Source organism: Penaeus japonicus, unplaced genomic scaffold (genome assembly GCF_977035675.1).
Source record: "Penaeus japonicus unplaced genomic scaffold, GWHDUDI00000001_assembly GWHDUDI00000039, whole genome shotgun sequence".
In the NCBI taxonomy this organism is placed as follows: Eukaryota; Metazoa; Arthropoda; class Malacostraca; order Decapoda; family Penaeidae; genus Penaeus; species Penaeus japonicus.
Window position 1 is genome coordinate 2,372,079 of NW_028234441.1, and position 12,500 is coordinate 2,384,578.

At 33.9% G+C, this 12,500-nt stretch overlaps 1 protein-coding gene across 1 annotated transcript; it reads left to right on the top strand.

Moving 5' to 3' along the window:
- The first annotated feature begins 343 nt into the window (after positions 1-343).
- Positions 344-8,280, top strand: LOC122246306 (uncharacterized). Its single transcript, XM_043004816.2, has 5 exons — positions 344-503; positions 2,546-2,676; positions 2,886-3,630; positions 4,204-4,403; positions 4,556-8,280. Exons 1-3 carry the CDS (start codon positions 478-480, stop codon positions 3,287-3,289), a joined length of 561 nt encoding a protein of 186 aa, XP_042860750.1. The 5' UTR covers positions 344-477; the 3' UTR covers positions 3,290-3,630; positions 4,204-4,403; positions 4,556-8,280.
- The last annotated feature ends 4,220 nt before the right edge of the window (positions 8,281-12,500 follow it).

Genomic DNA, 12,500 nt, shown 5'->3' on the forward strand with positions numbered 1-12,500 from the left:
TACTTTATACAGTAAATGAAATGATGTTGGGTCTCAACTCCAGGAAAAAGTATATGGGGCTTACATCACATTTTACGTAAATGTTCGCTAACGTGTTTTTAGTATATTACTATTAAAATGTTTTTTCTCCTTTCAGATGTATAGTTTTAAGTACAAGACATATACTGGCACATATTTTTTTCATTCTCAAACCCTCTATCGATATGTCCATTTGCACCCTCTGATGTTCAAAATCCTGACTCACCCTTGCAGAATGTCTTATATCGCATAGCACGTGCACATCGTACCTGCTCCCTAGCAGCCTTTGCTAGACAAAACCGCTAAATAATAGAAATCCGCTCAAATTTAGCAGCTAGTGCTACTAATCGATGTAAACAAACAGAGAGAAGAAGGGCGGTTGCTTATGATTTAATGCTCTTAATTTCTTTCTGTCTGTGCATTTTATCTTTAAAATAGCATCAGCCCGAGAGAGGAACGATGCCGACAGACGACGAATTATCTAAGTGAGTCAGAAATAGGGAAAGTATATATATTAATGAGGTAATTGAGATCTTTGGTAGCGGTACCTTCTAATCGGCTGAAATCAGACTGCAGTGTGGCAGTTTCCAACAAGATCTTGTGTGTGCACGAGAAAAAAGTTTATTATTAACATTAACATTATTATTATTATTATTATTTTTGAAAAAGAAAAGCAGGGCCCACTTATTACCCTGAATGAAACACGTGCATTCTCATTCAGTTTAGAATTTTGAACAGTCATTTATTTATGAAAGGATATGAAAAAGACATTTTTTCTATCTAACAAAAATGACAACAAACAGAATTTCATTCAAATATTGAGCAGCCTGTACCTATTAACCCATAGATATAGGTAATGTGAATAGGAAATTGGTATAAAATTATACCATAAACTTGTGAGATGTGAATGCGCAGACTCATGTAAAAAAAATTTTTTTTTACCTTTGGGAGTATTTTATATAATTATTTTATACATTTATACTAAGAGGAATAGTTATATATTTACAGATGAAGGAAATTACCATTGTTATATTACTATATTTACCATATTATAGATCTAGTTTAGAATCCCAGCAGGAAAGAAAGCCTTGAATGGCACCCATCCATGGCCTCTACCAAGCGCTAGCTTCAGAGAGCAGTGACACACAGCAAGATGTCAACCTCTAGCTTTAGATATAGGGTGTGGAGGCAGAATGAGAAGAGTGAGGCTGCAGTGTGACCCTGTGCCAGTATGGCTGGGTTATGCTGCTGCACTTGCAGCCATAAGCACAGATTGCCTTTTTTTTTCTTCATGTATTCTTTTTTTTTATGTTTGGGATGTTTTTTTGTTTATATTTGGTTACGAAAAAATTAAGTTGTTTTTTGTGCTCTCATAAAATTGTAATAGTTCTGTCAGATAGAGTGTAAAAAACATAATGAGATGATATGGGCTCTATACTACAATTTTAGCCAATTACAATACTGAGAAGGCCTTTGAGATGGCACATATAAGCCTCATACTATAGTAAAACACAAAAACAGACTAACTGACTGACTTTTTTGTGTGCCAAGTGGGTTTCACTGGTGCCCATTTTGTGGTCAAACTCAAAAATGTATGTTCTGTATCTATTGGAGTAAAAGAAAATATGATTGTCATGTAGAAACTGAGATATGAAATTTTTTTACCAAAATGAATTGATGATTTATTTCTTGTTTTCAAGTCTTCATTTTGAAATAAGTTTAAGGAAAATCAAGTGGTAAAATTTACATAAAAAAATAAAAGCATAAGTTGAATCAGTAAGTAACAGTCATTATGAAAGTATTTGAAGTTTTAAAGTCTGCTCCATTTTAGGAAAGAAGAGAATAGTAATAGATAAGTAAAGAAAATTCTCATGACATTAGTTATATTATCATCTAAGTAATGAAAAAAAAAAATGCATGTACTTATATGTATTATTTTATGAAATGGCATACATCACAGAGGGATTTTATTAAATTATATGAACATATATATTCAAACATTGATATGTATAAGTATTATGTGTTTTATATGTGACTAGATATCTATAAATAGATAAATACATGTATTTTTCTTATGACAGTTTTAAGTTATGATTGTGGAAAAAGATACATTAATATATGGAAGCATTTCCCAAAATGTAGTATTAGATCATGTTTTATTATGTTGACTTTATCTTTTTGGTAAGAGTAAAGATATAGGAATGAATTAGAAATTGTTATATTGAAGAATGTAAACCAGTATGCCTATAATCAGTGGATAGCCGAGATTAAGTGTCATTAGGACACCACCACACACCACCGCCACCACCAGCACATAAATACGAAAAAGTAAAGTTGCTTTTTATCCTCCCATAAAACATAAATACTTCTATCACACTCAGTATAAAGAAAACAATGAGCTGATATGGACCCTGAACTACAATTTTAGTCAAAAAAATAACTTCACATTAATTTATCTGTTTTGAAAAGTTGAGTGTCATGTAAATGAAATAAATTGTTAACGCTTAATATTACTCTTTCTCAACAGGCTGGCAGAGGAGGCTTTACTGCGGGAAGCGAAGAGAGGAGCACAAAGGGCAGAGACTTGTGGACCATCAGGATGGTTGAAAAACAGACTTCCTTCGACAAATAAAACCTTCCTTCATAATACAATTTTAGGTTAGTTTTATCCTTCTTGATTAAAGTGTTTTTCTGATAATGATGGTAATGATAATTATGATTATGATTATTATAGTAATGAATAAATGATAATGGAACTTTTCCTGTACATTTTACTTTACAGCATAGATGAGGATGATGACAATAACACGGAAGAGGTTTGTGATGATAACAATAACTGTGACTCTAATCTTTTCCTTTGTTTTCAGGGGCACTGGCAGCCAACAGAGCTCAGGAGAGAAAGGAAAAACATCAGAGTGAGCGAGGAAAGAGAAAGAGAGAGCAAGAAGAAAAGGAGAGGAACACATACAAAAGAGTTTACCTACATGCAAGCACCAAAAGAAATAATTCACTTGCAAACACAAGCAAAACAGGCTCACAGCATGAGGAAAGCAGTAGAGAGCCTAAACCGAAAAGTAAAAATGAAAAACTGATGATATGGAGTGAAAATGGTTTAGAAATTTCCTCGAGCAACAGACTTACAGAAAAGTGTAAATCAAAAGACCGTAAGAATGCTATAAATGATGTATCGTCAAAGAAGGACAGATCAAAAGTTTTATCAAGAAATATCAATTTTGTCTCAAGTACTTTAGATGATGAAACAGAAACATAATGAACATGTAACCATATAAATCCCCAGTCCCATAGAGAAAATATTTTAAACATGTGAATAATTTTTTTGCCATTATTCATTAGTGACTTGGAGTGTTTTTACAAGTGTAGTATGAGGACAGAATCAAAGAAACATTTTGGAATATAAAAAAGTGAGGATACAATACACATATATTTCTATATGATATTTCCTACATGCAATGTAATTTTTCTGTAGAATTTTATGTGTGAATAGAAACAAGATCGAAATGGCAACTCACTCAAGGGGAAGAGTCCAATTCTTCAAACCTTCATGATCTCGAAAGTAGGGGAGACTTGCGACATAAAACAATATTCAGAAAGGTAAGCTGCATGGGGTTACACAGTTAGTAGTTATAATACCTTAATTCCTATGGATTTATCAAGATACATTTCCAAGTCCCTCCCTGCCTTCATGGTGACTTTTCCTAAATTCATAATTTTCCTATTTTGGGGATTTCACTATTTATGGTTATATAAGAATGATTGGGAGTATGCACCATGTAATGCAATCAGATGGATGGATTAAGTTGACTATGATTGCACTAAGTTAGATTGAGTTTTGCAACATAGAGAACAATTTAAACTTTATTAAAATTTTACCATGAACAAAATTTTTATGTGAAACTTCAGTCAGTTATTTTACTCAAATGCTAATTTCATGATTTATTTAAAAGCAGTTAATTGGTCAATATAGAATGTTCATATAGCTTTTCCTCCTCGTAGTAATATATGATTTTATTTAAGATTCCTAGCATTGTAGAGAATATAAAGTTACCCTGTCAATGTTATTGTTGATTATTGAAGTGGAGGTTATTCATCAAATATTGTGTATTATTATCATCCTTGGCAATTTTATCAGTACTTTGTTATTGTTAATCTTCCTTATAATTTCAGCTCAAGACTTCCACTGCATTCAGCATCTTAAAAAGTTTGAGACACAATGGAAGCCTAACAGAGAGAATGGTAGTGGACTGAACAAAAGTATTCCATGCTGTCAGAAGAGGATTATCATTTAATGCAGGGTGAACAAGTGCGCACAAATAACCATACTACACTTGTCGAAGATAATCTTCCTAATGCACAAAATAGCAAAGGTAAAAGTGTGTTGCATTATAATTTTTTGTCAGTCTCCAAAATTCAGCCTATATTGTAACTTAGTTCTTAAATGTTGATCAGAGCAGTCACTAGTGATAACTTCATAATTCAGTCAATCTTTATAAAATGTCTCAATTTCTATTCCAAACAGGTAATCCAGTTACACCCCTTGACACCTGGCTGCTGAAACCAGTTAGCATTTTCTTGCTCTGATGCTTCTCGGGACATGTTTTGCAATAGTGTCCTGGGTAATCAGTAAAATATATAATAAGCTGATTAAGTTACCATCACACAGTGCTGTGACCCTGGAGATTGAGGACTGCCACTGTGGAATGCAGGGCCTGCATGGATATTACATTCAACAAGAACTAGAGTGGGTATTATTCAGTGAATGGCTAGGCTGTGTGTGGACCTTAATGAGAGTCATCAGTGCCAGGAGATTTATACCAGGGACACCACCTTAGCAAGTCTGAATACTCTTGCTACAGATAGCTCCTTTCCCCCCTCCCAGTCCCTGTTGGCAGAAGGAGAAATGGTTCAATACTTCCCTCACTGATACCCACAAAAACAATCACAAAAAAGTTTAACTTTCTCAGTGGGTGCCTTGCATTCCTGGTAAAAAGGATGCAAATGGGTCTTAGCAATAGCAGAGATGATTTTATGCAAATGCCATCCTGCACAGCATGGCCGTTCAGCAGAATTTTCCAATACTGGAGATAGCAAGTGTCAGATGGAGAGGCAGACCATGATATTCTCAATCTCAGGCCCAAGTGAAGAGCTTGCATCAGTAAAGAAAGGAACACTGATGATTGTGCTTGGAGAGGTGTAATTAATTCTAAATTCATGTCTAGCATATAGTATGTAATTTCTTTGGCACTGTTTTGTGCTGCCTGATTGTTATTTTGAATTCTTTACAGAATATCATTTTGTACTGAGTTTGAATACTGAAATTTAGAAGAATTTTAATAAAAGGGTTGTTGTCTATGATGTTATGGTTATATTTGTGACAATCCCCAATACTGATGTACCTTACTGATAAAGAAGACTGTGAAGCATACATATATTTTATACATCTTCAATAACTTTAATTTCTTCTTTATAATTTTCTTTCTGTATTTCATTTTTGGGGCCATTCTTTCTAAAAGGTTCTTTTGAGCTTTGTAAAGCTTTTATTTCCACCCAAAGTATGCTGCAGTTTTTAGTGTTCATAATTTCCTTTTGTAAAAAAAAAATCCCGTTTTTTTTGGCAATTTCATATACTTTTCTTTAAAGCTCTTTTTCCTATGTCTTATTACAATTACATTTATTCGGCCTATACATTGTTTTTTTTTTATAAAACCATTATATATCTTTAATTTCCAAGAACACAACTATTCTGTTTGTAAGGACTAAATTAAAATTAAAGGTAATTTAACCATCCTGAGACTGGCTACATCTGAGATGTTGGGCATGGGCTTGCCCAGGACAACTTAAGTTGTGTTATCTATTATTTTCTATACTTATATATGATATACAAGTTTATATACAAGATATTAGCAGAGATCCTAATCAGCATTTGGTATGATGCATTAGTTGCAAATCTGAAGAAATTAACCCTCTCTGGACGGGTGGTACACTACTGTACTGCGCAGTCTAGACTCGTTCGCTGGGGATGCCATACGGCGTCGTTTATTTAACTGATTTAGGCCTATGCGTTCGAGAGCCCAGGCATTGTGACATGCTAGGCTGGAATGCCCGTCGTGAATGGGTTAATAGCCTATATTTTGAACACAAAAAACAGTGTGGAAGTCATCTAACCCATGAAAATGACCATAATAGAAGGGTTAAAGCTATAATCTTATTTCACAGTAAAATAGCACCAACACTAACAATTCCCAAATTATTACTGGTTTTACCATCATTCCTTAATCCATCCTAGTATAAAAAGCAGTCCTTGTAGTAGTTTATTCATCATCTTGCAGGTTGTATACAGAACAGCAACACCACCTCCCATTTATATGAATAAAAATTCAAAATGTTTGACTAAACATACAGTATAAACTTTTACCATGACTTTTTTCTGGTTTGTTTGTGACTGCAATTCTTATGAAACTACATGAATAAATGTTAACCCACTGTGGACGGGGGTAGATTCGCTGGCCCAGTCTCGAGGATAGGTTTTATTTTAGAGCGAGGCAGCTTGAAGCAACATAATTTGAATCTTCCCACTCTTTCAGTCATTCAATATAAAACTAGAGCCATTTTTGTTTTATTTTGTGTTTTATTGAGTTTAGAGACTTATATGTGCCATATGACAGGTTCTATCAATGCTGCAGTTTACTAAAATTGTAGTATATGATCCATATACTCATTACTTTCTTAATACTCAGTCTGATAGAAGTATTGCTGTTTTATGGGAGGACAAAAAGCAACTTTATTTATTTGTATTTTTGTGCTGTCATGAATGAATAAGAAACATAACCATCTACAATGAAGATAACATGAAGAGGTAGGGAAGAGGAAGGAAACTTGTGCTTGTGAATATGAGTGCCACAGTGAAAGACATCCATATTGGCACAGGAGCACATTTTAGACCCTGGGTATGGATTGAGTCCCCTTCCTCTTCTCGTTCTGCTTGCACATCCTTCATCTGTTCTTTAGAGCAAGATGTCTTCAACTTGCTATGTATCGTTGCTCTATAAAGATAGTGCTTGCTAGACTGTGGATAGGTGTCATTCAAGGCTCTCTCTCTCCTGCTGGTGCTAGGAGAAAGTGGTGTCATCTAGGTTTTGGACATTAAGTTAGCTTAATATTACGGTAATTGCAGTAATTATGATTGCAATTGCCATCATCAATCACTCCTTTCTAATAGCACAATAAAATAGCACTGATCCAAAATCCCCCGGCGTCAGGCCAAAGCTCCTACGTCATGTATGTCATGCCACCTGTCCGCAGTGGGTTAAGGAGGGATTACAGCTGATATTTTGCTTTAAAAATAGAAAATAGAGATGCGACAAATAAATGGCATGTAATTCTGATGATACTGCTAACATATATATTACATTTCTTGCACTGTAGTTATTTGGTCTGATTCATACATTTTCTTCAATTGTATTAATGAATCCCCTTCTTACATACTAATAAAGGTATGACTGTAGACACCAAGGATGATGAAAACGCTTATGTCTAGCAGATGCTTTATTCACACGCACCTCCAATATCACTGCTAAGGCTACAAATGCTTACACCTAACCTTTAGCCCAAGGATCCGTGACCCTCGACACTAAACATGGAATATATCCACATTTCCCTAAGAGGCCTCCAAAGTTGTAAGATCACCAATGCTGGAACTTCATAGCACCTTCACTAATGAAGAATATTTTTGATTATAAAAAAAGGGAGAGACAACAGGATAATTACATAAATGAAACATGCCTCCAAACAAAAAACAGAGTTGCATGTGTGAAGGACACAACTACAATGGTATCTGGATTTGTGAAATACTCAAAAGTAAAAAAAAAAAAAAAAAATACAAAGATAAAACTAAATTGTGAAAAAAGTTGACAAATGGTGTAAACTTTGAACCTTGCAGGAATAGTAATAATAGTTAAAAGGAAAAAAAGAACAAAGCACATTGAACAATTTATGAGGGGAGAAAGATTATACCTTGTTTTTTATTTTCCTAACTTCTTTTCTACTTAACCATATGATAGACAACTATATCAATTATATATATATATAAAAAAAAAGGCTAGATTAAAGAAGGAAGAAATAGAAAAAGAGAAGTTGATCCTTTCTAAGGTTTAATCTACACCCCTCAGAATGCAAAAGTCAAAGGCTGGACTTGCTTTATTTGTAGTCCACAGAATCCATCGCACGGATCTAACTGCGAACTGATTCTTGCAAAAAATATAAAAAGGAAGCAATGGAGGAGAGGAATAGAAAGGAAGGAAGGAGGGAAGCATTGGAGGAGAGGGGAGGGGAGGGGAGGAAAGGAAGGCAGGCAAGCAGGCCAGAAACATTGGAGTGGAGTGAAGGCCAGAAGTATTGGAGGGGAGGGATGGGAAGGAAGGAAGAAAGGCCGGAAGCATTAGAGGGGAGGGGAGGAAACAATGTAGGTGAGGGAAAGGAAGAAAAAAGGAAGGAAGTAAAGGTAATGAAAGAGAGCAATCTAAAGATTAACTAGCCATACCATTAGCAAATGACTAAGCTAAGCTGAAGAAGCCATTCAGACCAAATACTTAAGACTTTAGTTACAATTACTGTTTTTTTCTTTAAGTCTCTCAACCTCCCACTCCCCTGAAGATTACTTCCAATTTTAGATTAATCTTACAAAGGTTTGTGTGAATTATCTAGTCTGCCTCAGAATGCTTTGGGTAGATTGTGTGGTAAACACTGGAAATATATAAATAAATTCTAAAAAAAAAAGCCACAGAATAAAGACTGAAAAATTCACATGAAATCCATAAATGCAAATCTTAAGTACACCAATCTAATGCAGAAAGGGAAAATATCAAATTAAAAACAAAGTTATCTGGTTAATATTGTAAAACTACCTTCATAGGAAATAAAAGCTTTTGAGACAAATGTCCCACATGCCAAACCTACCCCAGAGCTGTCGGACCTACATTCAAAGAGAGACAATTTGTTTGATATTTGTACTCAGTAAATACATTTAAGGATCGCGGAAGAAACTTTTATAATACAACACTTCTGTGCCATCCCAAACTTTTAATTTTCATTTGTTTTTCTTCCTTATATAAGCTGCACTGAATGTTTTAACAAAGACTATCAACAACCTCTCAAACAAAAGAAAGAATGGGTAACACAGCTCTCTTAAATGGCAACCTGAATATGAGTGGGAAGTACTAGAGATTCCTGCTACACACACACAAGGCAACACTCAATAGGGAACACTGTCAGGCAAGCAAGATTTTATTTGTATTCTGCCATTTGGTTGGAAAAGGATAAAAAGACAGGAAGAATAAAAATGTTAAAAAACAACTATATATTTATATATGAAGAGACTCCAAATTACTTTTTAATTAGTTCATAATCAAACACCCCCTTAATTAATAAATTTTAATAATCTTGACCAATGTATGCTATTTTGTTGGGAGAGGGGGGGGGGGGTAAAAATTATCCTATGTATCACAACAGTTGTTCTGCAGAACACAAATAATAATACAAAAGAATAATATAAAGATAGAATACTGTTACTTCCTCAATGACTATGAAATAAAAAAATGAATAATTTAAATTTTCAAAGTTTCAATGATACAAGTTGTCTTTTTTCTTCATAGCCAGACATAGGAGGAGCTAAGAACTGGTTAAAAATTCATAAGTTACAAGTAATTACTAAACAGTTTCAGGTGGCACATTGATCAAGAAAAAAAAAAGATAAAAAAGTGCCTCTCCTATTAAACCATGTATGATAAGAATGCAAAATGTGAAATGTTGAAAAACTGTAGAGTATTATTGTCGAGTACAAAAAAGACATTTATGTATTACTGTGTTCCATTTTGAGAAACATACCTGGGAGTAAACACCCTCAATGAGAAATGTATATAAAATGTAGTAATACATTTTACATAAGAGAGGTAACTTGTTAGCAAAAAAGGAAACAGTTTCTTGAAAAACAGAAATTTGAATTTCCTACATTAATATTCTCAAAATTCCCTTCATTGAAATACACAGGGAATCAGAATACCTTTCATTTTTTTTCTAAACCTAAAAAAAATATACAGATTAGCCTTTTTAAAAATCATCTAGGCTACACTTTTTTTCAAAAAAATATATTGTTTTTGAGAATGATGGATTTTGTGAAAAATGCTGTATAAAATACAACATCTTTAGGATACCTGTAGCTATGGAGGCAAGTGTCATGTATTTGGCCACATTATGCAGCCATTGAAAATCAATATATATATATATATATATATATATATATATATATATATATATATTTATATATATATATATATATATATATATATAAATAAAGGAACAAGAAAGGAAACAAAACTGTTACCTTCAAAGGCAATCAACCAATCAAATACAAGCTCCTATGTCTCAAGAAAAAAATAAATTAATCCAATTTCTCTCTTTCATTGTTTTATTCTCCTATTTTCGAAACAATCAACCAAAAAGGATATTACATAGAGAGAGATTTCAAAACCCATAATTCCAATTCTTTACTTAAAAAAAAGGGAGCATGAATAGACCTTCCCTTGGCTAATCTACAGATCCAGCCAGAGAGACTTCCTTAACAAGTGGTGAAAGTGTATGTGAGACTAATCTCTTGAAAAATGAAGGGAAATCATAAATTATGAATTTGAGAAAAGACTATTTTTTTTTGTAAAACTCTTGATTATGAAATATAGGAGCATGACTTGAGATTCTAAAAATAATGTAACCAGTCAAAAACTCAAAGCCAATTCTTCTTTCGCATTTTTCAGATAACATCTCACTCCTAAGCAAGTGGGAGTTGGTGCTTCTAGTGCCTCTACGTCTCTGAGGTAAGTACATGATTATCATTCTTCAAGTCACTGACTTGTGCAAAAGTTGCTGTAACTTTAACTATGGATTATAAAAAAGAAGGAAAGCCATGGATATTCAAAACCAATGAAAGTAACAAGGGAAGGTTAAGCATACAAGTACTCTTCTTTCTTTCCCTTTGGAACTGCTTGCCATATCACAAAATAATGAGTCAGGCTCCAGACAATGACTGATTCTTACATACAAGTACCATATAAAAGTATTTCTATATGAATGTATGTACGCCCATGCATGTTTGTGTGTGTGCTTGTGCATTTATGTATATGTATATAAAATTTTTACTTTATGAAAATTTACCAAAGGGACACCACAATACAGGTCTAAGTCTATTGTAAACTTTTCTTTTTCAGTAGGTACAATTACCATAAAAGATTTGTGCATTATACAATGAATATCCAGGCTTTATTTTCTTAAATACACAGTAAAGCTCAAAAAACTAGCTATCCTATCTTATATTCTTCCAACTTGGTAATTTGATCAGTGACTAATTCAGTTATTTCCAAACCATGATCATTACAGTATGAAAAAAATGATTGAATATGTATGTTTGTATGTATGTATGTATGTGTGTGTGTTTGCGTGTGCATGCATGTATGTATGCATGTGTGTGTATAATATATATATATAAATAAAATTATATATATATTTATATGTATGTAATTATATAAATCATCTCTCTCTCACTCTCACTCACACTCTCACTTGCACTCTTACTCTCACACGCACACGCGCATGCACGCACATGCATATATACATACACACGCGCACGCACATGCATATATATACACACACACGCGCACGCACATGCATATATACACACACATTCGCACGCACACACACTCACAAGCATACACACACACACACACACACACACAAAATTAATTGGTCATATACAAGTATCTTCATATATGGTTAACATAAACCTTCAAAGGAATCTGTTAATTACAACCCAAGACATTTTTAAGTATCAAAATAAACATGTTAAGCTGATGATTTGAAAAATATAAATTTGTATTTAAAAAAATATGCAACTTACCAGTTCCATCGTTACATTATCTGGTAACAAGACATTGCTATGAACTGCAAGGAAGAGTAACCCCAGCGTTCAAGGAATTATAACTGAAATGTCATTTTTAATTGCTTGCTATTTCACATCTGAGACACGATGAAATGTTTCCAACTATTTACGCACCTAATTACAGTGCATTCTCTCCACTTCATATGATCAAAAAAATCTTAGAAGACCTTCACCAACAGAACATACAGAGACCACAACTCTTCACAATACATGATTGTGTCTTGTAACATACTTCAATAAAACTGCCCGGCTTCAAGAGGGCTAACATTACCTTCTACTATCTACAATCATATAATATCTGCATCAGACACGACAAATTCAAAGGAAGAAGTCTACTCTCCTGCCTGCACTTCTCCCACTGCTCCAGCATGGCATGGCTTGACCTGAGTATCCCTTGACCCTGCATGCAGACCTGGCAGAGCCCCTGGTAACTTTAGGAGAAGTCTTTCTTGCAGTTTCACGCACCAACATGGTTTACTGT

What these genes read in the sequence shown, in the direction of transcription:
- LOC122246306 (XM_043004816.2), top strand. Translation starts at nt 478, where the DNA reads ATGCCGACAGACGACGAATTATCTAA. An exon ending in ACAGACGACGAATTATCTAA is followed by an intron (nt 504 to 2,545) that starts GTGAGTCAGAAA and finishes CTTTCTCAACAG; the next exon opens with GCTGGCAGAGGAGGCTTTAC. An exon ending in CCTTCATAATACAATTTTAG is followed by an intron (nt 2,677 to 2,885) that starts GTTAGTTTTATC and finishes CTTTGTTTTCAG; the next exon opens with GGGCACTGGCAGCCAACAGA.